Here is a 24,237-nt window from a genome sequence, read left to right as displayed (position 1 = left end):
CCAGAGAGGCACATTTTAGCATTGTGTTAAAATGTATATAATTCTGATATTGTAGTGTCATTACGTGACTCATCATTTGTTCAATAACAGGATGCTGCATACCTGAACAGGCACAAAGTTGATATTGATGAACTGGAAGGGAGTCCACACTTTCCAGTTCATCTTTAAAGCAGTCCAGTAACTTCCTCTCATCTTCTTTTCAAAGTCTCTCCACCCTTTACCCTGAAAATAGATTGGGATCATTATATATTTACATTTATTCATCCTTTGTCTATAATGAAAAACTTCATAGCATGTGTTTAATATTGCATATAATACATGAAGACAGTGGACTAAATATGGTAAAAATCCAGGTTGAAACATTGCATGAGTGGCAGTAAATCATGTTAAAAAAGGGGCAGTTCGCCAATTGTAGACGTCAAAAAATAGTCCTGAGAAGTACTATTACCTGTAAAATACAAAAACAAATGATAACAGCAAAATTGGTGTTATAAACTGGGGCATTGAGTTTGAAACGAAAAGGCACAGCGGCCTGGTATCACCAAATGACGTATGAATGACAGCAAGTTTGTCATTTTGCAAGTTATCACTATCATTTCACGCTGCAGCAATATTAGACGCTCAGAGCAAATGCTCCAGAAGTCAGGTGACGTAGTATAAAGAGTGAGGAAGTCCATGTGGGGAGGAGACGGTGTGGATGGATGGGTCTAACAAGCACATGATTTTTCACCCAGGAAACAGCTGTTTGTGTGATGTAATGACTTTATTCAGTGGTTACTTACAGTTAAAGACATTCTTAAGTAATGGTGGAAAGAAACTGTCACACATGCATTTCTAAGCAACACACCATTGATTTTGCAGCCTGCCCATATCCCAGCTGACCTGGTGGACAAACTGGAGCGACTGGCCTTGGTTGATTTCCGCACCAAAGAGGGACTGGCCTGTTTGGAGAAAGAAATACGATTTGTAGATCAGCTTCATGTTGTTGACACGTCAGGGTTTGAACCAATGGATTCAGTTCTGGAGGACAGGTATGATACAGACAGTTATCTAATACAGTGTATTTGCATGTGGGCCTTTCCATCACAGTTATGACACATATAAAACAGCCAACCCGATCTCATGGGAAGCCGTATAAATAGCACGACATTACAAGGACATTCTGAGTGTCATGAGAACGCATTTTAGCATTTTCACGTGTCATTTGTACGCCTCTTTTTGCGTGTCATTTAACAACGCGATGCATCGAAAATACAGTAACAGCCGCACTGTTTAGGCAACAAAACCACTTAGTTAGGTTTATGTAAAACATTGATAGAGCTTAAAGGGACTATTTGTAACTTTCAGAAATGCTTCTTAACAGCGACACCTGTGGCCGTGAAATCAACGAAAGTCAGCGTCGAGCTCGCACTTGCTCGCTCTAAATATACCTGAACGAGCATCGCTCAAAACAGTGAGGCGACACACGTTAGCTAAAACCACAATATCACTCTATATTTCAGCTGCTTGGCAGTAATGTTAGCTGACCAGACGAAGGTCTCTCCATGAACATGATTTAGATCTGATCTTAGTGTTGGCTTTTCCTGCCTCAGCGCAGGCTGATGCAGCGGAGCTCTGCAGCGTATCTCCCTGCTCTCTCCGCCCGCAGCCGGAGAGAGCAGGGAGACACCGGCACCCGGTCGGTAACGAGACGGTAACGTTGCTGAGGAGCTCCGTCACTTCACAAGACACGGGAAACCTCTGTTGGTCTGGAGGAGCTGCAGCATTTATTTCTGCACAAACGTCCCCTGTACATTCACTAGATATTCTCAGAGCTAAACTAACTCTTCTGCAGTGTGGAGTGAGCGCGCGTTCACATCTAGAGGTGGAGCGAGCTGAGAACGCGCGCTCTGTCTGAGTGAAAGCAGGCAGGCAGAGGAGGACAGGCAGCGGCCACAAGCGAACGCGCATATGCGAGCGCGCATGTGTGGCGACCCGCTACATTTATACGCTTAGAAAGTTACAAATAGTCCCTTTAAAATAAGTATGTAAAGTAAGTAAAATACATACAGAAACAATGTAACATAAGTACGAAAAACATGTCACTAAAAAACACGTCATTAACGTAACTTCAAAATAACTCAACACTTTGGGACACAAACACCGATCTCCTGGTTGAAAGTCCTGTTTTTTGGATCCATCCACTTCACCTCTCCTCTCACCCACCATAAGCAGTCTTTCTCACTTTTTATTCTATGTCACTAACTCTGAGTGTAGCATATTTACACGGATGTGTTTACATTGCAGTCAATACAGACTACATGGCGTACAAATGACACGCCAACAGGCAAGAACGGTGTTCTAATTGCACATGAAATTACTTGCGAATTACAGTGTCATTCATACGTCTTTTAGTGCGACCGGGCTGAAAATAGCATAACAAATGCAACACCAACTGTAGCTCAATTTTAAACTCTTGTGAAGCCTGTTGCATGAATATGGTTATGTTTTGTCCATGCACAATCGCACAATCAGGTCATTAAACCTGAGGGACGATGCGGTGATGGAAGGAGATTGTGCTGAAGAACTGCTTCAGCTCTCCAAAAACACAGTTGAAGAATATTATGTGGCACCACCAGGTAAGAAAAAGTACATGAATACATTTTTACATTATATATGTACTGTATAATATATACCGTCCTCAACCAAAGAAATTCAACTAACACTCATTGGATTTTGTCAACTAATCGATTCGTTGATTTAAAGGGACTGTTTGTAAGATTCAGACCATAACGTTTCTCGCTGCGGAGCCCCGTCACTTCACAAGACACGGGAAACCTCTGTTGGTCTGGAGGAGCTGCAGCATTTACTTCTGCACAAACGTCCACTGTACATTCACTAGATATTCTCAGAGCTACGAAGTCTTCTGCAGTGTGTAGTAGTGATGTTATGTGCTGTGCCGAGGCTTCGGAGCGTGTGTCGAGTAATCCAGGAAGTTTCCTGCGATGCGTGTATCGAGGCTTGTATCGTTTTAGACCAATGACGTCATTGATGACATCCGAAGCCTCGCTGCCCGGCCATACCGCTGACTGGTCCATGAAGTGGTTCAGATCTTCACTGGTTCAACCAATGCCACTTTCCAGAAGTGACACAGAACACTAATATTACCCCTCCTGCAATTATTATATTATATTACACTACACTACAATACAATTATTGACCAAAGGATTGGTTTACACACATAAGATGCATTATTCACAAAACAATTACAGTTTATTATACATGTATCTTATATACTCACAATATACTTACTAAATAGACATTTTATTATATATGATATATATATATAAATTGATTACATGGTAATATATATTTTTTTCATTGTTTATAGTCATTCCCAACAGCCTCTACTGGTGCAAAATACAGTATATCACAGATCTGTGGTCCCAGTAGACCACAACCAGCACTGCTCCCAGTAGAATACTTACACTTACACACCAAAAACTGACAAACTGACAATAACCTGATATTTTCAGGTGGATTTTCATTTCATTCTCACTGTGCAATATCATTTTCCACTTGTGCAATTTTGTTAATAGTCTGTTTATTGTCAATACTGTATATACTGCTCCTATTTTTATACTTCCAATCTTTATACTTGGTTCATATTTTGTTACACTTTGTTTAACTCTTTTTTTACTGTGTTAGCTGATGCATCTTGTTTTTTGCACTATCCCCTTTGCTGCTGTACACTGCACATGTCCCCACTGCTGGACTAATAAAGGAATATCTTATCTTATCTTATCACATGGCTAAGATCATATCTGCCTGTTTTACACTCTTTGACCACCAGGTGGTTTCGTGAGCACATGAAGCCTCGAGCAATGAACCCTTTTCCGAACCAATTTGCTGGAAAGCTTCAAAGCTTCATGAGGCTTCATCTCGCCATCACTAGTGTGTAGTGTGCGCGCATGGCATGCACGTAAGAGTGGAGCACGAGAACGCGCGCGGGGTGTGAGTGAAGGCAAGCAGGCAGAGGAGCAGAGACTCCGGCCCTGGAGACCAAAGCTACGGTCTCCCCTTTGTCTTCTGGCCGTGGTCGGGGGGCTGGAGCAGGAAGAGTTAACACTGTTTAACAGACGGGCTTCACTAGATATAACTTTGTGGTTTTGGTGCTTCCGTGTAGTTTGTGTTGGAGTCTGAGTGTAAACAGCGTAGCCACACGCGAGCGCACATGGGACACCGACCTGGTAGCTTTATACGTGTAAAAAGTTACAAACTGTCCCTTTAATTAACAGATCTGTAAAACTGAGTTTCTCCACAAAGAATCACACAAAAGCACCACTTTAAATCTTGTGTTTACCAGAGATGTACTCGGAAATATACTTGGAAATAAGTCATTCAGCATGAAAAAAGCATAAAAAACGACTAATCAACTACAGAAATCTTAGTTGACTAAGACCAAAACAATTAATCGACTAACATTAGTGTTGATTTTATGATTGGTTTTACATTATCGAGACAATAAATGAATACAATTGCACAATGACTGTCTATTTCTCCCTGGCTTCTGACTTACAACTGTGTACTATACATGCTCTTTCATACATATTTATACTAGTGTCCTCACTGTATATATCTCACCTGCAGTATTCGTATTAATACTGCTGTCTGTACTTATACCTGCACTTTATATTTTGGCAACTCCTGCTCATGTTCATACTGCTCATACTGTATCTGTATTCATATCTACCCTTTACTATGTATTCTATATATTCCTAATACATTACTCTGCAGTGACAAAGTTGAATCTGATCTCAAATTAAATATGACGGTGTACCATTTTCATCCTGTTTTTTTTTTTGTAACTGCGAAGATCCTTAACTAATATTTATTTTCCCACCACAGGAAATATTCCTCTACCAAAGAGGGAGGAGAGGGCCACCATGCTGAAACATTCAGAGTTATGATATTTATTATACATTTTTTGTGTAAACTAAAAACCTGCTGTTCATGCAATTAGATTTGTTATTTTTCAGTTTCATTTGACAGCTGTGGTATGGTAAAATCTTGTTTCTGGTTTCAGTATCATTTCATCAAAATTGTGAGTGAGCAGAGTTGCCAGCCTGAGGGCATTCAGTGCAATGACAGTGCATTGTTTTTATTTGTGATTTACATTATGATCTTCATGTGTCCTGATTTCATTCTGTGTTGTTTGACTTTAATAAAAAAACAGTTCTTACTTGTCTCTCTTTTTCTGTTTTGTTTCCATAGAAAACAAAGTGGCTTAACATAGACTATGACGTCATTGTCAGGCACACCTTATCTGATGAAATGATTTTATCTTTACTTGTTAAAACTAGACAGTCCTAATTTGACTTTACGTAAACAGGCCATGGAAAAGTCCCCTGTACATCCCCAATTGCCTGTAAGTCATACTAACAGCTGTTGCCCCACTCGTTTGATAAAACTGGATAATTAAGTGGTAAATCCAAAAGGTGCCTTGAGGCTGTTGCAGCGCCCATAACAACAGTCTGTAAGAATAAAAAAAACAATTACAGAATAACTTTTCAAATTTTTTTGAAAAAGATATCATTCTAATAAAAGATTGATATATTACTCTTACTACTATTGAAAACTTAAAACTCAAAAATTATAAATTGGCAAAAACTATTAGATTATTTAGACATTTAAAATGTACTATGTTAAATGTTAAGCAGACCCCGATTGTTTATTAATATTATGTATTTTATAATTATTATTATTATTTTCCTTTCCCTACATTGTATTTGTTGTATAATTTATTTTATTTCATACTTTACATTTACTCAAATTTGTATGATGAAAAATGTAATAACAACTGTACTGAACTTTTAAACTTTCTTAATGACGTAAAGTAAAAAAAAAAAAAAAAAGCTCCGAACAATAAACAAGAGTCATGTTTGGAGAATAGAAACCGAAACTTAGTGAGATGCCGAGAAGGGAAAACGAATCTTCAGAGAAGGGAGGTGTCGATCAGCTGAGCCAGACTGTATATAAACTGTGCTGAGCTGAAACCTCTGGCAGCTGAGCATCTTCTGTTCTCCTGTCAACATCTGAAGACTTCAAGTTTTGCAGAGGAATCATTTTAATCGAGCACAAGGTATGAATCTTTCTTTACCAACACTGTAATGATATACATGCTTTATGGGAATGTTCTTGCATACTTATTATAATATTAATAATGTACTGTATGATCTTTCAGGACACTTTCATCATGGATATAAACATCATTATGCTGAACGGGACTTCCCACGTCATGAGAGTGAACCCTCAGGCCACAGTGGGCTCTCTGAAAGTCCTGATCCAGCAGAAACTGGGAGTCCAGGTTGAGACTCAGAGGCTGGTGTTTGTGAACGGGATGAATACTCCTCTCAGTGACGACTCACAGCCCGTCTGCTCCTACGGCCTGCAGCAAGGAGCCCGGGTCTCCCTGCTGGTGACCCAGCCACCCACCATCCAGGTCTTCCTCAGGAACGAGAAGGGGAAGATCAGCACCTACGACATCAAACCAGACGAGACCGTGGCCAACTTCAAGACCAGGGTCCAGAGCAGAGAGAGAGAGGGAGGACAGGGGATCCCAGTGACCCAGCAGAGGCTCATCCACGAGGGCAGAGAGATGAATGAAGGGAGGCTGTCTGACTACAACGTCGAAGCGTTGAGCACCATCGACCTGAATCTGCGTCTGAGAGGAGGCTGAGGACACTAATCTGGTTAATTTATCTGAAATGTACATTCCTTTATTTAATTTTTTTTTTTATAGATTTATATTGAATTTTACATATAGATATATATACACACACAGACAGACTAACAATATTAATATTAATAATTAAATTTTACAATGAAATGTTTAGTCAGAATTTCAAAGAAAGAGACATGACATTTCATGTACTTCACTTATCTAACAAAGAAAATAATAATCCAGTACACACACACATTCCTTTATTTAATCTACACCAAGATCGTGTTGCTTCAAATGCCAAATTTCTTATTTATTTGTATTTTCATTTGAAAAAAACAAACAATGCATTCCTCTTAATTCATCACATCTTAAAAACATTTTGTGTATTTTGTTTTGGCATTACAAAAGTTTTTACAAACAACAAAGCATGTTTTAATCGTATTTTGACAAATATACGTTTTAATTGTTAACTGGAAACTGTTAAAAAAAATAAAGAATTTCATTGTAAGTTTGCATATCTCTTCTCATTTCCTGTGCCGTACCATTTCCTCCACTCAGGGGTGCAGCTGCACCATGTACAGACTAAACCACAACTAACCAGAGAGGCACATTTTAGCATTGTGTTAAAATTGACATAATTCTGATTATTAAATGAGACTATCTCAGTCATATAATTCAAGGTTTACTATTACATCTTACAAGATTTTGGTAGTGCTCTGTAAAAAACACATTTATTATGTTCTGTAATTACAAACGCAGTCATGTATCTCATAGCAGCATGTTATAATGGCTTAAACTCATTGTATAGGGAATTAATCAGAGGAGCTACTGTTTGTGAGAATTATTGTCCAGATTAGAAACAGTAGTACAGTAAACAGACAAATGCTGACGCCTCCAGATTTGTCTTCAGTGAGGAGATTTAGGGAAGCTTCATTTCCTCACAGTTGAAAGGTAGGCGTACCAAAATAAGGCAATCATGTTGGCAAACAGCACTCGGAACTGAAAGCAGAAACAGACAAAGGAAGAGAGGGGGAAAACCATTACAAGTAGTGTCATTATGTGACTCATCATTTGTTCAATAACAGGATGCTACAAACCTGAACAGGCACAAAGTTGATATTGATGAACTGGAAGGGAGTCCACACTTTCCAGTTCATCTTTAAAGCAGTCCAGTAACTTCCTCTCATCTTCTTTTCAAAGTCTCTCCACCCTTTAGCCTGAAAATAGATTGGGATCATTATATATTTACATTTATTCATGCTTTGTCTATAATGAAAAACTTCATAGCATGTGTTTATATTGCATACAATACATGAAGACAGTGGACTAAATATGGTAAAAATCCAGGTTGAAACATTGCATGAGTGGCAGTAAATCATATTTATGTAAATACCCTGTAAAATACAAAAACAAATGATAACAGCAAAATTGGTGTTACAAACTGGGGCATTGAGTTTGAAAGGAATAGGCAAAGCAGCCTGGTAGCACCAGATGGTGTATGAAGTCAGAAGTCAGGTGACGTAGTATAAAGAGTGAGAAAGTCCATTTGGGGAGGAGACGGGGTGGATTGATGGGTCAAACAAACACATGAGTTTCACTCAGGAAACAGCTGTTTGTGTGACACCAAAGGTTAAAGATGCTTAATACATTTAAAAATGGCAAGGCAAGGCGGTGGCTCGTAGCTAACGGTGCTAACAGCGCTAATAGTACAAACAACGGCGCAAGTGCTGACAGAGATACCAGTGTTTACTTGGAGGGGAACTGGAGGGTGGGTGCTACGCTTCCGCGACGACGCAATCGGTCGCGACAGCATTACCAGCTGTAACCGCCGCATCAGAGCAGTGCTGAGCGGCGGCCGTGAACTAGCCAGTGGGGCACGCTCACACGCATGAAGATGCTCTAAAATGCACACACGGCCGGCCCGGCGTTGTCAACAAAGCACTGAGAAGCTCAGATTACAACACACACAGAGGGAGAGTGAATTAATTCTCTGCTCAGGTAGAGATTGATCCTCTATATCTTAACAAAGCAAATAGGTGTTTGCTGCTATATTAATGCTCTGGATATCGAATTTTAGCACCTTTAACCGTTGACTTATTTACATTGACTATTTAACTTGCATACATAACTTATTTACGTAACATACTATTTTTAACCAAAACCATGACCTTTTGCTAAACATAACCAAGTAGTTTTATTTGAATTCACGTTAACCATGTGTTTAAAACTGCAACGCTGTGTCCGTATCTGTCGAGTTGGGAATGAGAACGGTGCTTTAAATGACAAAAAATACTTAAAATGCGTAGACATGACACACTAAATGTCCTTAAAAGTGGCATGCTATTTATACGCCTTCCCATGAGATCACGTTGGGCTCAGAGGATCTAATGAAAGATGCTATCAGGTTGCATTGTGGGAAGTGTAGTATCCTGCATTTTTTCAGCTTCACGAATAGAGGTGAAGAAATTCAGGATATCTCAGCCTCTGTTGCAGCTAGTTTGATCTTTTTTTTTTTTTGTGTCTTGCAATCACCCCAACTTTATACCAGTGCAATAACTAATCATTGGAGAGCCCCTTTAATGCGATGATTAGGACAGTATCTGAGATAACCTACCTCCAGGACGGTCATAACAAAGTAGAAAATTAGCAGAAAGCCGGGGGCAAAAATAAGCCGATCCAGTAGCAGACGTTTGACTATGCATAGCGGGTCTGTGCTGGGCATCCACACTTCCATCAGCTGGTAAAAGTAGTGGCTCAATGGTCCTGTAATAAACAACCTGAAACAAACAACAAAGCACAATATTACTACCAAAAAAACAAATTAAATATATGGATGTAAAAGGAGAGTTCAATTTTGTATGAGGGTTGATGTATTGATGTACATTAACTTTCTTGTTGTAGATGAGCCATGAAAAGCATGTCAACCCTCAATTTAGTTTCTGTAATAAGTCTCACCCATAAACGGCATAGCGTGCCGCTCCAGCTGTGTCGATCTCGTTGACCTGGACTCCATTCTTGGCCTTTTTTCTTGCCTCCAAAATCTGAGACAGAAGATTTCCTAAAGCTGAGAGGATGCCACTGAAAATAACCAAAGACACACAACTCTTTCATTATGCAACAGGTAGCCTACCATGCATGATAAGGTACTCTAATCAAATCTAATCAGAGTCATATAAACTTGTTAGGGGAGGTTTTCTGGGCAGATGCTGATTGGCTAAAGCCAGAGTGCTGACACAAAAGGGCAGTCTGTGGTCAGTGCAAACAAACAAGTCTGTGGTCGATGGCGATACTGTCCATTTCTGTCCACCCACACACACATACACAGTTATAATTATATATGACCTTCGAATTAACTTGAAACACATTGTTTTCTTGATTATTGTTATTATTTACTTATTTATTTATTTATCTCACTTATTATTGTAAGTGTTGGTATTATTATTGTTATTGATATTATTATCATGACATCATCATTTTTATTATTATTCATATTATTAATATATATGTGTACGTGTATATACTGTATTATATATATATTTTACTCATTTATTTTCTTTTTGTTTTGTTCCCCCTATGCTCTACACATAAAAGGAAGGATGTCTGTATGTGTGTGTGTAGATATGTGTGCATGTGTACAGTATATCTGTTTAAGAGTAGATATATGTCATATATGACCATCTAGCCTCATTCAATGCCAAACACACACCCATTATCCACATCTCTCACACAAACACACACACACACACAAACAAACACAAACACAAACACATTCTTCAACCTTTTTATCCCCTTGTGTTGTTTTTGTTTTGTTTAACAATAAAAAACAAATACAAACAAACAGTCTGTGGTCAGTGCAAACAAAATGGCCTAATAGATACACTGTGAAGTCAACAATAAAGGAAGAACTGCTAACAAATGGTGATATTGGGTACAATATATATACTATATATTATATACTAATATATTGTAGTAAACAGTAACTTAATAAACTTTAATGGTTTGACTTTGTCAGTCCTTTAGTAACATAAAAACGTCTCATTACTTACTTTTAAACAGGAACACGACACAAAACCAGCACCAGGCTGCAGAACAGAGACAGACAGAGAGCAATGAAGTATACACACCTGGTCACAGACTTAGTGAGGATGGGGTATTTCTTCAGGAGAAACAGATACTGATGAAGTAAACGGAAATGAATGGACGCATCCCGGACTGGCAGGCTCTCCACAGGCATTGTGTCAGTAGTTTAATAAGTGTACACACATTACCACACTACACTACACGACTGACAAGGGCGAAGCCTCCATGGGCGACGTTCAGAAGGAACTTAGCCAAACGTCTTCCTGTCAACGTCATTACGTGACTGGCGGAGCCACGCCTTCACGTCGACGTCAAAAACAGCAAACAGAGATTAAATCATTGATTAAACCACAGAAATAAAAAATATTAATATTAATAATAACATTAGTAATAAACTAATTATAAATAAGTTATGATAAATAATACATTTTTATATATATACACACACATATATATATGTATCTATATAGATACATATATGTATTATTTTATATATATATACACATATATATATGTGTATATATATATATAAATGTATTATTTATCATAACTTATTTATAATTAGTTTATTACCAATATATATATATATATATACATATATATATATATATATGTATTATTTATCATCTTATTTATAATTAGTTTATTCGAATATATATATATATATATACACACAGTATATATATAATGTATTATTTTATACAGTATATATATATATATAAATATATAAATATACATAACTGTGTATATTTTAGATTAGACTGCACTGAGCAAATTTAAAGACATTAATAGACAACATCCGCATTTTGAAACCACCTTAATAGAACCAACTTTTCAATAGAAAAGTAAGAAACACAAACATATTTACAATGTTGAAACAAATTTGAGAAAAAGGCATTTCAGAAAATTCAGTGTATCAACATGAACTCTTTCATAAAGAAATCTCTGCACAAACTGTTTGCGAAAACAGGAAACTGTGAAAGCTTATAGTTGGGTTTTGGTATGTAGTTAACCAACATTCAGGAGTAACATCTTAGAGTGCCTTCCAGTCAACGGGAGACTTTCCGGATTTCTGTAGCAGCTCGTTGGCCTTTGAGAAATGCTTGCATCCAAAAAATCCTCGATGAGCAGACAAGGGAGAAGGATGCACAGCCTGCAGGACGTGGTGGCGGTTCTACAAACAGAGAGAACATAAACTTAGAAGCATGAACGTATTAAAAAACCTTTGGTTTCGTTTTACAATGCAGACTGACCCTGTTAATAGCAGCTCCCTTCTTCTGAGCATACGATCCCCACAGCATGAAGACGAGGCCTTCCAGATTGTTGCTGAGCCACTGCACCACAGCGTCAGTGAAGGTCTCCCAGCCTTTGTCTTTGTGGGAGTTGGCCTGGTGCGCTCGGACGGTCAACACAGCGTTGAGCAACAATACACCTGATGAGCGAGGTCATGGATGGACAAGACGGCAGCTCAGTTAATGACCAACAGCTCCCTTGTTGTGTAACTGTGCTTAAACATTCAACAACCTGCATTTTAAAAATACCTTGTGTGGACCATCCGGTCAGATCTCCGTGTCCAGGGTGTTGAAAGCCTTCAATGTCCGACAGCAGTTCTTTGTACATGTTCTCCAAACTAATAATGAAAAGGATCAAAGTTGAGATAAATATGTCAAAGCACAGCAGCACACTATCTGATTTAAAGCTTGACTAGTTCAAAGGCACAGATACTGAAGAGGTTTTAACCTGGGTGGAGGACGCACTGGTCTTTTGACACTGAAGCACAATCCATGGGCCTGGTTAGGACCATGATATGGATCCTGGCCCAGAATCACCACTTTGACCTGGAATCAGAGACAGATCTAAAGTGATGCAAAATCCTGTGCCACTAACCCTAAAGTTGCATAGAGCTTTAGATATATATGTAGCACACACACACAATCTGATTTTCCATTTTCGGTAGCACATTAATTTTCCATGTGTTGTCCTCAGCGCCTGCTGGGTTGTGTAGGCGGCTTGTTGTCTGTTTAGCACGTGGGAGGCGCTAAAACATGTTTGTCAACGTATGTCAAAATAACTATGAAACAAGACACAATACTGCTTTATTACTCTGCTTTGTTGAATACTCAATACTCTGATCAATTACTTCATATTACTTAATTAATTTACTGAAGCAATAAAATCATTTTTAAATCAATATTTTGTATCAAATTATTGATCTCTTTAGTAAGTAGCGGTGTAATAAGTGGGATATTGTACAGCAAGCCAGTCATAATTGCGAAATAAACCCCTTCAGGGTGATTCAAGACCGGCAGAATCCTGCCTTGTGGTTTTAGCTGATGTGTGTCGCCTCACTGTTTTGAGCGATGCTCGTTCATGTCTATTTAGAGCGAGCACAAGCGCGAGTCCGACACCGACTTTAGTTGACTTAACGACCAAAGGTGTCGCTGTTAACAAGCATTTCTGATTCTTACAAACAGTCCCTTTAACTGAGACAAAACAGAAATTATTTTTATTAGCCCTAATACTGCCATGCACACTAACATTCTTAAGTTTATGTTTGATTCTAAAATAGCTTTAAGGACTAGTGTCCTCACTACAAGTAACCTCAGGTATTCAGAGCAGGTTCTTCTGGCTGGTCAATGCTGAAAACTTCAGTTGATTGTGCAGAACCTTTGTTATTGTCTCAGAAAAGATAAATCTGTGCCAATCTTTAAAAAGCATCTTAAAATGCACTTCTTGATTTTATATAATGTCTTCTGCCTCTTTAAATTATTCTCTTTATTCCATAAAGCACTTCGCAACCTCTGTTTTGAATAGTTCTGTTTATTTCAATATTAAATGCTTTATACGTTGGTGTCAGACACAGTGGCACAGATCACAGGTGTCATAAACTTACATCTCGGATGTCACAGGTCTGAGTCCAGGTGAAGACTTGTTCAACAGGTGGGTACACCGTGTGGCGTTTCCTCTCTTCAGACACAAAACTCATCAACTGTGGCAGAGATATATGAAGTTATTGAAACTGTTCAAAAAACAATAGATTCATGTGCAATAACATGTGACTTCACTTCTCTCACTTGTTTAAAATATGGCTTCCCAAACTCTCCCGACAGTCCCTCCCTCCAGCTGTCCCCGCAGCCTGGAGGTGTCTGAGCGGAGGACAGCCTCTCCAGCGCGTCTCTCTTGTTGCGGGCCATCCTGTCGAGCTGCTGCGGGGAGAGAGGAGTAGGAGGCGGGCTGGACGGCTCTGGCTCCACTGCGGAGGACTTCTGCTTCTTCTGCAAGATTTTAGTGTATTTTGCAAAACACAAAGCGGGTGAGAAGAAGCATACAGCTGCAGGCGAGCCTGGCTTTAAAAACCGTCGACAGTGCAGTATAAACATTTCTGTGGTAGCTGTGTGCAAGACTTTTAAACAAACAAGAACACAGCGGTGCTCGTGAACGCAGCTTAGGTTATGCTGAACGACAAACTAGTGATGGGATTTCCGGCTCTTTTTAGTGAGTCAGATCATTTGGCTAAGCTCACCAAGAAGAGCCGGCTCTTTCGGCTCCCAAACGGCTCTTCGTTTTACCACTTCTGCCTTTTATAATTCAGCCAAATTTAGCGCTGTTTTGACCTATGATTGTGCACATATATCACTTAAATTATTCAATATATTTATACTAAACCTTATAATTTCCAGTATACCATAATTTTACATGTTGCTTCGTTTCAGACTGTCACTCATCTTGTCTGCTATTTGCGCAACACACTCCTCTCTTTCTCTCCTCCTCTCCCTCCTGCTGTGTACCTGTAGACCGTCAGCGAGCCGCGTACCCCCGCCCCTCCCTGCTTGATCGTATGATCCTTGTCTGTCATCACCTGATTGGTCGCACGGACGTCATTAACACAACATGCAATCACAGTCAGTGCATGGAGTGCCCGTGGTGCGGAGAAGATCATACTATCATTCTGCCTTGAATTAATTAATGAATAAAGAAAAACGGCTCTCTGACGGGAGCCGGCTCTTATCGTTCACTTTAAAGAGCCGGCTCAAAGAACCGGCTCGTTCGCGACAAACACATCACTACGACAAATCCCTCTGAAAAAGTCCCACAAGTGCACTGTAAGTGATGTTTAAACATTAATAATATGCTTTAACATTAAAAGCTAAACATTTGGGTAAAGGTAGCTGACAGACTGAAGAACTCACCGGGTCTTTATCATCCTCCTCGGCTTCTTTTATCTCCTCAGAAACTCTCTTTTTAGAGACAGGAGAAAAAAATGAGTTAATAGTTTTTTGTCCGATCATTTTCTTGAGAAACACCTTGGCGGTAAACTTCCCGTAAACGAATTGACTTGATTTACTAGCTAATGTAAGATTAAAACCGCGTTGTGCTCCTAGGAAACAACAAACTCTCAAACACGCTGTCTGGGATTGAAGTATTCCCGCTAAAATAAAGTGACGACAGAGATTTATGATAATGAGCTGAGCGCTGTTCAAGAGAAACTGATGCCAGGTGTTCTCTACAGTTTGTTTTCTGGAAGGTAAAGCACATAGCATTCATCTGAGAGAAATATACCTTTTCTCAACTGTTTTTCGTTATGTTATATTATGATATATTGTTATATATTGATATATTGTTACATATATGATATGTTTGGTATATTGTTACATATATGATATATTGTTACATATATGATATGTTTGGTATATTGTTACATATATGATATGTTTGGTATATTGTTACATATATGATATGTTTGGTATATTGTTACATATATGATATATTGTTACATATATGATATGTTTGGTATATTGTTACATATATGATATATTGTTACATATTCAATTATGGTCGTTATGATGTAATATTATTGTATAAATGCATAATTTCAAGATATTCGCTGTTTTATACACCGTTTTGTAGAGCTAAAAAAAAAATTGGTCGATTATTGATGTGATGATTTGCTGCTTTTCTTTGTCTTATATGACAGTAAATTGAATATTTGTTTTAATTTTTAACTGTTTTAATATATGTCTCTGAATTGTGTTGGGTATTTTCCACTGTTTTCTAATATATAGACAAAACTAGTTGTGGAAATAGTTTAACAGATTAATTCATAAATAAAATAATTGTTAGTTGCAGCCCTGCCTTTTATTTAATGAATCAAATATGGGGAGAAATAGATAGATAGATACTTTATTGTCATTGTCATTGAAAACAACGAAAAACAGTTTAGCAGCTCTTTGCAGTGAAAAACAAACATTAAAACATTCAGTCACAGAACAATAAATAAGTGGATCATCATCATAAAGTGCATCATAAAGTGCAAATTTTTTACCACAAATGTGGTATAATAAATCAATCCACTCAATGCAGACCCACCCTAAAGATGCTTTATTCCACATTTAATTACACAATTAATGTTTCATTCTTCTTTCCATCATCCAGGTCTTTAAAAAAATCCTAAAATTGAGCTCCCCAGAGTGCCACAGACAGCAGGTCACAGCAATGGAGAAGTTTGTGAATAAACGCTCCTGCATTAATGATGCCAGAAGTCCACAGAAGAAGATCAAACTGGAGACTGATGATGAGAGGTTGAAGCAGGAGGAGGATGAGGAAGACGAGTTCTCTCATCCTGTTCCCTGGCAGAAAATAGAGGCAGAGGGACTAGACTGTGATTATGCTCAGCTGTTCTCCAAAGAGGAAGCAGACCACCTTCTTAATAAGCTGGAGGAGGAGGTGGTGTACGCAACAGGTACAACATCAAACCTTTTTCTGTTAAGTTATGACCAGGCGTTACAGTGTCATTGAATGATCGTGGCTGTTTTTGTTCCAGGGGAAGAATCGAAGGTCCACGTGTTTGGAAAGATGCACAATATACCGAGAAAGCAGGCCACATGTGGAGATGAAGGTCTAACCTACACTTATTCTGGAGTGAAACGTTTAGCCTGCACCTGGACTACAACTTTGGAATATATTCGGGATGCTGTCACAAAAACAACTGGACAAACATTTAACTTTGTTCTGGTCAACAGGTGAGACATTCCTGAACACAAGTTGTAAAGGTCACAGTTTGATATTTGTCTCCCTGCTGAACGTGTTCTTCTCTCCACCAGGTACAAAGACGGGCAGGATCACATGGGTGAGCATCGTGATGACGAGAAGGAGCTGGACCCCCTCTGTCCCATCGCCTCTGTCTCTCTGGGAGCACCACGAGACTTTATCTTCCGACACAGAGACGCTCGTGGAAAAGAGAGCCGCCGACAGATTGACCCCGTGAAGCTGGAGCTCGCTCATGGAAGCCTGCTCCTCATGAACTCACCCACCAACACTTTCTGGTACCACAGCCTTCCTGTTCGCAAGAAGGTTTTCCTGCCTCGTATCAACCTGACCTTTAGACGCATCCTACTGGACAGAAAGAAATGACGAGGTGTGGATTATCACCTGGGCTATTGAGGCCAGTGCCCAAGAAGCCTCTGACTATGGACAAGGACAAGCCTCTTGCTGTCCTTGGTCACATGGACAAATATCACAAATGTAAAATGTGTTTGTTTATGCAGCTGAATCTGAGTGACTAAATGACAGCACAAGGTGAAATAAATGAGGACATCAACTAGGACTCTGGAGAATGAGCACTTTTTACAGAAACACTCTTCATGTACTCTGACGGAGCAATGGGGCACTGTAAGCTGATTGCAAATGAACATATTGGAAGGAGAGTTGTGTGCTGTTCAAAAGAAGATACACAAATTTGTTAAAATAAATCTTTTTTTATTATGGTCAATGACCTGCTGACCTATTACAGTCTTGTGATTGCTTACACACTAAAAGTGAATGCTTAGACAAAAGCATCAAAACCTTAACTTTTATAACCATACCTTAAACAAAGGCATCCACCGTGCAAATGCATTTTCTGCAACACACTTCTTGCAAAACACTACACACTGTTTCTTACATAAGACACACACTTTAAAGAATTAAATCTCTTGCAATCATTGGGAAAACACTTTGCCAAACCATACCTGGAATTGGCAACACACACACACATGAAAACACCAATCAGTCTGAGCCTCAGCACTACAAATAGATTTCAGGTAAGCTCAACACAGAGGCAGTGACAGCAAGAGGAAGAGGAGGAGGACGAGGAAGAGGACCAGGGTTGACATTGCTTGTGATGTGGCCAGACCTTAACAGAAGACGGGATCCAAAACCATCCACCATCCCTTACAATACTATTTTGTTGTTTACCATTGCACTGTAATTATTTATTAGTTTACAGTAACATGTTGTATTGATTACTGTACTGTAATTCTACTTTTTTGTGTTAATTGAAATGTGAGTAGATGTACCGTTACTGGAACAATCTTTCCCAGAATGAGAAAATTCAAAAGGTATACAAAATACTAAAGACAGCAGTGTTACTGCTTCTGTGAAAGAGTCATTCAAATGGTGAATGTGTGTATCATTTTGTTGCAAAAATGTCATTTTTGAAAAAGGATTGTGAGGTTTTGATTGTATTTTGATGTAGAAGTGAGATGTTTATCTCCAAGTGTTATGTGTTTATTTGGCTCATTAGCCTTTTTCACAGCAGACATTTGGATTCGTCATAGTAGGAGGAGCACTGGTGTTACTTATAACACTAATGATGGCTCTGCTCCAGCGGAGTCCCAGTGAGTGTGACAGTGAGCCAGCATGCAAATCAACCCTGAAGTCAAAGCAGCTAAATGGAATCATCCATCATTCATTTCTTTATGTACACCTGTGCTTTTCTTACTGTGACAAGTCAAAATGTTTTCTGTGAAAAAGGCCTTTTGTGTAAGCAATCGCAAAAACTGTAATCCATCCTCGGCTGTTGCCGGTTATCTGTAAATGGTAAACTAAAAGATTATGTTGTCAGCCTTTGGCACTAAGGAGCATTTACCCCTTTAAATTATGTATTGCATTTATTCTTATGAAAAATGTACCTCTTATCTCTATAGAGGAAACAGAGGGGCCGCATGCTTCACCAGAGATTCAGTGTTTTCATTAAGGACGCTTCAAAAAGTGGGTGCTTGATCTTAAGTGTGTCTGCTGGCACACATCACTGCAATTATTTTGCTCTAAACAAATAAAACTCTACAGTGCATGTTTGTTTGTTTTTAATACCTGAAAACAATCACCTTTACAGATTGCACACAAATACACACAATCTCACATGAATTTACATTAGTGCAAATCGCAAACATTAATGAGGGAGTTTTGCACCAGGCCATTTCTCAATTTGACGGAGTTGGTTTGGTAGGAGCAGTGGCAGCTGCACAGAATTAAACATATTCAGGATTACTTTACCAAAAACCTGCAGTCACACTGTGTCTTAATTAACTGAGAGCAGATTATTGTTAATAATCTGGTGAACTGAGTCCAAATGGCTCTGATGCATCATAGTGTGTTCACATCAGCTGCAGCACACATGGCTTCATGTGTTAAAAATCTCGAGCTTTAAAGACTACATGGCACTTTGACCTCAACTGCACATCATGACAGTGTAAGGATTATTGGAAACGTAGAAAAAATATCAAATTCAACTGCTTAAATATGTCAATTGAAACATTAATTCCAATAGTTTTACGTTCACTGCTGGGAAAGATTAGGCAAATTAGATTAGACGATAGAGAACCAGAACTATTTGACTTCATAATATGTAACAACTTCTACGTAACATCTCCAGTAATTCCTAATTAGCTACTTCTGTGTCTGTAACGTACAGGCAGTGGACAAAACAACAGGAACAACTACAGCTTCATAAAAATGCCACAGAGTTTAGTCGACTTAATAAGCTTCACACATGAACAATGTATTGCAGGGCTATTACTTTAGAGTGCACTATACTGTCAAGTGTTCCTGTTTTTTTGTCCCATAGAAGCCAAAATGTTGCATGACAGAAATTGTTACACGTGTCAAAGCAAAGTGGTTTACACGATCAAACATGTTTGACTAAAAATCCTGCAGGTCCATAATCTTTGGGATTGAGAGCCTCCTACTCTGGATCATTCAACGACCTTCAACATGTTGCTGTGATCCGTGATGCATGACCTCCGCAGTAACTCTAGGATGGCTTTCCTCTCTGGTCTCATTGTCACAAAGTCATAATCCACCTGATGGTAACCGCGTTGTAACTGGCACATACAGCTGCGACAGTTTGACTGGAAAGGCAGAAGTCAGTCAGGCTGTTAGGTTGAGAGCTTCCAGTTACTCCTCAGAGCGCAGAGCGAGGTTCAGTCTTCGGACTCTCTCGTAAAAGAGCATGTAGGCGTTGGAAGACAGCACCTCGTGCTGGCTGGCTTTTCGCACCGAGTCATCGGACACCCAAAGCCACTGGGAGCTGAAAGGTGAGGAAGTGCGGGGTGAAGAAGGGCTGCGGCGGTACGTGACGAAATGTCCTGAGTGCATGTCGCCGTGGTGAACCAGCACAGCCGTGAGCTGGAAAAGGTACTCTGTAGAACTGGAAGGAAAGACGCTATGATCAGAAAACATATAGATGGGCTCTACCGCAACACTAAACAGCTTGATAGGCATGAGTTCCTTGTGTTGTTGCACCTTGACATTACCTGTAGTCATATGTGAGGCCGAGCTGTGAGGTCACACCAGGAGACTGAAGAAGCAAAGATGAACATGTTCCGTTCGAAAAAGGTTTGTTGTTGTTGTTACGATGCTCCGCTTCTGGAAAACAAAATATTTGACATGTATGATGACAAAAACAAACTGAATGTGAAGCAGAATGATATTACAGAGTTTACACAACATACCAGTGCCATTAGCTGAGGGCTTTTCCGTGGAATCATCGGAGTTTTCTGCCCTTATGGGGTTCGGAGCACATTTGATCCGCTGACTTCTGTGTGTGGAAGCGTTGTGTTTGTAGCGGTCCATCGATAGATACTCTGTGAACTGCACATGCTCCTGTCTTTTGATGGGGGTTCCTTCACTGGACCACGTCAGTCTTTGTAGATGGATGCAGAGGCACTGGGGGAGCTACCAGAGGGAGAAAAACATTAGACAGAGAAAGGACAAACAGTACATAAAGCTTTAGAACATCTGTCATTAAAGGGTAACTTAGGTATTTTTCAACTTGGACCCTGTTTCCCCATGTTTTTGTGTTTTAACTAATAGCAACAATTTCTGAAATTGGTCCAGTATTGAGGGAGAGCGCTGTAGACGGCAGCTGCTCACAGGCTGCAATATGGTGCTATTGGGGCAAGATGGCACCATCATTTACGTCCACTAAAAGTGCTTGTTTTTGCCATGACAGGCTCTGGTTGTTATTATAACTGTCTGGCATTATGGAAAGAGTCTCGCTCAAGAAGTCTCGTTCTGAAATCTCCCGAGGTGACATGTTGGCAGAAGATAATAGTGGAATACACTGATCAGCCATAACATTATGACCACTGACAGGTGAAGTGAATAACATTGATTATCTCGTTACCAGGGCACCTGGCAGTGGGTGGGATATATTAGGCAGCGAGTGAACATGTTGTCCTTGAAGTTGATGTGTTGGAAGCAGAAAAAATGGGCAAGTGTAAGGATGTGAGCGACTTTGACAAGGGCCAAATTGTGGGCAGTTTGTTGCGTATGGGGCAGCGTAGCCGCAGACCGGTCAGGGTGCCCTCGCAGCTTGTTTTGTGGCTGCCGGTTACAGCTTTAACCCTCAACTGGACCAGTTAAAAAAATGTTTGTCCCCATTAGTCACTTGGGAAAATAGGGTCCAGGTTTAGTTACCCTTTAAGAAATGAGGGGAAGTTTTGATCTACCTAACATTGTAACTGTTACATTTCTCTCCCTAAATTGGACACAAACAAGCTTTAGCCGTGTACCTATTGTCTAACTAGTGATTAACATCTTAGGCTATTAATTATCAGCCAATAGTGACATGATAAATATAAATGGCAGTTACCTTTCCCAGTTTGAGCTGTTTAACAAATGTTGTCCTCTGGCTTTCCAGAACTTGCCCATTTACTGTGGTCCCTTGTTGAAGCTGAGGTGAAATGATCCCAAACAGAAATGAAACAAAATCAGCAAAATACATCTTTTTAAAGAAACATGCCGGCCATTCTGGTGTAAAATATACCAGTCATATGAATGCAAATGGTTTTATCACAGTAGTTTCCTATTTATGTTTTTCTGTGAATTACATATTTAACAATATGATTACCAGAATTTGGCAGGACAGATACAGCAGTGAATGTACCTTGGTGCAGTTTTCACACTCCACTTCTTTGATGGTTTCTGAGGAGATGAAATGCTGAAGACACTGATCCAGAGAGATAGGTCGACCCTGAGGACAAACGCAGATCAAATTAAGACAAACAGAAGAACAAAAAGGTACATCAGGTGGTAATACTATAATAACTTTTAATATTCATGTGTTCCCGACATTTTTGCTTACCCACTGAGGTAAAGGGATGGACAGGGAGAGGCTCTCAAATGAGTCATACCGCACCGGACTCTAAACAAAAGCGAAGCAGAGGTATAAATCACCTTAAAAAAAAGGTACAAAATCATTTGTCACTTCCCTGTCAAAAAAAACAAACAAACTCACTTGTTGTTCGCAGCGCTTGCATGACATATTGCTTGTTAAACGACCATGAAAAGGATGCTGAGACTTCCAAGGACTTGGTATTGGATGAAGAGGGGCTGTGAAATGAAAAGTGAATACAGATGAAATATATTCCTTTGTGGTTAGATATTCTAGGCTCCATTATTCATTTTTTTTTCTTACCTCGACTTCTGCAGGCCATACTTTTCTCATCTTGATCAGGGAGACTCTGGTATAAAACAAAGACATACACACAGAATAACTGGGAGCGCAGTACCAGATTTGTCATTTTTGACACTTCTACAACACTGGCTACAGTTCACATGCTGATATTGACTTAAATGTCAAAGGGCGTTAGAGGGCAAGCGCAAAAACGTCCCTCCAGACTACACATGTGCTCCAAAGTGCTGAACTGAGCTGCAGAGGCGTCGGCATGCAGTAGATATTTGTGTGCGGTTCTAGAGATGATGCAAGCAAGTAGATGATGACTTACCTCGAGAGACTCCATGTCAAACAAGTGAGCGACTTTGGGTTGACGGTCACGCTCCTCCTCCAGAGAAGATGTGAGGACATGAAATAGTTCATGTGCATCCTGAGAGGGGATAAACCAGCACAGACAGAAAACTGTCAATAAAACACTGCACCAAACATTATATATAGAAATATCAAAAAAAATACCACTTAACAGTATTATTAACTAACCTGCTCTTCAAATGAACTGATGTGCCACCGGTACAGTCTGAGAACATCCAGGAGGCACCCGGCATCAAGTACATCTTCCTCCCCAGGCTCATCACTGGACAGAGCTGTCAGAAACAGACATCATCCGTGTCAAAATATGAACGTACACTACAAGTCTACTACATTCTGGTGGCTTATCACACACAGGTTCTATCTACCATTGAGAAGCTGAAGCAGTGTCGTGGACAGCCGGTTGTCTTTGCACGACTGGATCATAGGCGAGCCTGAAAACGTCTCCAGCCACCTGATGAAGGACGGACATGCTGCCAAACCCTGAAGCAAAGAGTTCAGGAAGCAGGTGTTGCCTAAGTTCAACAGACCAGGAACCATACCTGAAAGAAAACACACGTCATTGTCAGTTACTGCTTAACAACCAGCATCCTACATATCATCTGTGTGTCACTTTATCACACTGATTCTTACCTCTCTTTCTCTTCTTTATCTCTGTAATTGGGCCCCACAAAACGTAAACTCCAGCTGCAATCGCAGCAGCTATCCCACCGATGACACCCCAGTTTTTTATCATCTTGTTTCTGAAAAGACAACATCATGTTAATGAAGCACAACAGATGACTTTGGATGGAGAGGAGTAAAAAAGAAACGGCAGGTAAAAACAATAGGAGAGGAAGCAAGGCATGAGGATAACAGATAAATATGCGTAATGTTTTATAGCCTAGATCTTTCATTGAGAAAATTCTTATATATACTTTTGTCCATTGGTATAAAAAGTGTTCTTACTAAGATGGTCACGGTCTGCACCAAAATCACTCTCTTTAGCCAAAACCAATATTTTTAAAAACTCTTTCATACCCACTGCCTTCTCTCAACACTGAAAGGTGCTGATGCAACGTTATGGTCATATTGGAGGCGGTAGTTGGTTGTGATGTGATATTGAAGTGTATTGTGTTATTCTGAGATTTGTATCTACCCTCATTGATATAAATGCTGTGGACAAAATATCAGACACACATCCCTCAATATAAAGCAATACAATTCAACCAACCGCACAAAACCACAACCCTCCAAAATGACCATCATTTAGGGGCAGGCTGCTGCTGCTCCCCAAGTGCTCCACAGACAGACTCAGGAAATCCTTTGTCCCCCGAGCCATCAAACTGTACAACACCTCTCTAGGGAGGGGGGGACAAAGGAGGACGGT

The 24,237-nt window shown here is 39.7% G+C and overlaps 6 protein-coding genes across 11 annotated transcripts in view; 3 read left to right on the top strand and 3 right to left on the bottom strand.

Moving 5' to 3' along the window:
- Nucleotides 1-57: 57 nt before the first annotated feature.
- pxmp2 (peroxisomal membrane protein 2) lies at nt 58-11,047 on the bottom strand. 2 transcript variants are annotated; one of them, XM_074638035.1, is made up of 5 exons: nt 10,828-11,038; nt 9,659-9,781; nt 9,318-9,480; nt 7,801-7,920; nt 7,057-7,702 (listed from the first exon to the last, which is right to left on the bottom strand). In XM_074638035.1, the coding sequence occupies exons 1-5, from the start codon at nt 10,935-10,937 to the stop codon at nt 7,634-7,636; spliced, it is 585 nt and encodes a 194-aa protein (XP_074494136.1). In that variant the 5' UTR covers nt 10,938-11,038; the 3' UTR covers nt 7,057-7,633. The 2 variants fall into 2 exon arrangements, with proteins under 2 accessions (XP_074494137.1, XP_074494136.1); XM_074638036.1 differs by lacking the exons at nt 7,057-7,702; nt 7,801-7,920 and adding an exon at nt 58-222 and having other exon boundaries at nt 10,828-11,047.
- Nucleotides 676-5,227, top strand: LOC141770091 (glutamyl-tRNA(Gln) amidotransferase subunit C, mitochondrial-like). Its single transcript, XM_074639757.1, has 4 exons — nt 676-705; nt 862-1,031; nt 2,515-2,618; nt 4,888-5,227. Exons 1-4 carry the CDS (start codon nt 676-678, stop codon nt 4,947-4,949), a joined length of 366 nt encoding a protein of 121 aa, XP_074495858.1. The 3' UTR covers nt 4,950-5,227.
- Nucleotides 5,958-7,215, top strand: LOC141769201 (polyubiquitin-like). The gene is made up of 2 exons (XM_074638038.1): nt 5,958-6,121; nt 6,224-7,215. The coding sequence occupies exon 2, from the start codon at nt 6,236-6,238 to the stop codon at nt 6,716-6,718; it is 483 nt and encodes a 160-aa protein (XP_074494139.1). The 5' UTR covers nt 5,958-6,121; nt 6,224-6,235; the 3' UTR covers nt 6,719-7,215.
- A 536-nt stretch (nt 11,048-11,583) lies between the features above and the next one.
- unga (uracil DNA glycosylase a) lies at nt 11,584-15,108 on the bottom strand. Of its 2 annotated transcripts, XM_074638017.1 has the most exons (7): nt 14,974-15,108; nt 13,858-14,058; nt 13,677-13,772; nt 12,524-12,621; nt 12,325-12,413; nt 12,037-12,215; nt 11,584-11,957 (listed from the first exon to the last, which is right to left on the bottom strand). In XM_074638017.1, exons 1-7 carry the CDS (start codon nt 15,070-15,072, stop codon nt 11,817-11,819), a joined length of 903 nt encoding a protein of 300 aa, XP_074494118.1. In that variant the 5' UTR covers nt 15,073-15,108; the 3' UTR covers nt 11,584-11,816. The 2 variants fall into 2 exon arrangements, with proteins under 2 accessions (XP_074494118.1, XP_074494119.1); XM_074638018.1 differs by lacking the exon at nt 14,974-15,108 and having other exon boundaries at nt 13,858-14,237.
- On the top strand, nt 13,961-18,890 carry alkbh2 (alkB homolog 2, alpha-ketoglutarate dependent dioxygenase). Of its 3 annotated transcripts, none has more exons than XM_074638020.1 (4): nt 13,961-14,096; nt 16,217-16,523; nt 16,605-16,803; nt 16,885-18,890. In XM_074638020.1, the coding sequence occupies exons 2-4, from the start codon at nt 16,277-16,279 to the stop codon at nt 17,192-17,194; spliced, it is 756 nt and encodes a 251-aa protein (XP_074494121.1). In that variant the 5' UTR covers nt 13,961-14,096; nt 16,217-16,276; the 3' UTR covers nt 17,195-18,890. The 3 variants fall into 3 exon arrangements, with proteins under 3 accessions (XP_074494121.1, XP_074494120.1, XP_074494122.1); XM_074638019.1 differs by lacking the exon at nt 13,961-14,096 and adding an exon at nt 14,656-14,886; XM_074638021.1 differs by lacking the exon at nt 13,961-14,096 and adding an exon at nt 15,173-15,308.
- usp30 (ubiquitin specific peptidase 30) overlaps nt 18,890-24,237 on the bottom strand; it is a 6,626-nt gene continuing 1,278 nt past the window's right edge. For both annotated transcript variants that reach the window (XM_074638012.1, XM_074638013.1), the window contains exons 2-13: nt 23,502-23,611; nt 23,237-23,410; nt 23,040-23,143; nt 22,831-22,929; nt 22,521-22,566; nt 22,341-22,435; nt 22,188-22,247; nt 21,990-22,076; nt 21,696-21,776; nt 20,554-20,776; nt 20,356-20,467; nt 18,890-20,249 (exon numbers count right to left, since the gene is read on the bottom strand). In XM_074638012.1, the coding sequence (XP_074494113.1) occupies nt 19,997-20,249; nt 20,356-20,467; nt 20,554-20,776; nt 21,696-21,776; nt 21,990-22,076; nt 22,188-22,247; nt 22,341-22,435; nt 22,521-22,566; nt 22,831-22,929; nt 23,040-23,143; nt 23,237-23,410; nt 23,502-23,611 (1,444 nt within the window). In that variant the 3' untranslated portion in view covers nt 18,890-19,996. The remainder of the gene's footprint in view (nt 20,250-20,355; nt 20,468-20,553; nt 20,777-21,695; nt 21,777-21,989; nt 22,077-22,187; nt 22,248-22,340; nt 22,436-22,520; nt 22,567-22,830; nt 22,930-23,039; nt 23,144-23,236; nt 23,411-23,501; nt 23,612-24,237) is intronic.

The sequence above is a fragment of the Sebastes fasciatus genome, chromosome 6 (assembly GCF_043250625.1).
Source record: "Sebastes fasciatus isolate fSebFas1 chromosome 6, fSebFas1.pri, whole genome shotgun sequence".
In the NCBI taxonomy this organism is placed as follows: domain Eukaryota; kingdom Metazoa; phylum Chordata; class Actinopteri; order Perciformes; family Sebastidae; genus Sebastes; species Sebastes fasciatus.
This window is presented reverse-complemented; position numbering and strand designations above follow the sequence as displayed.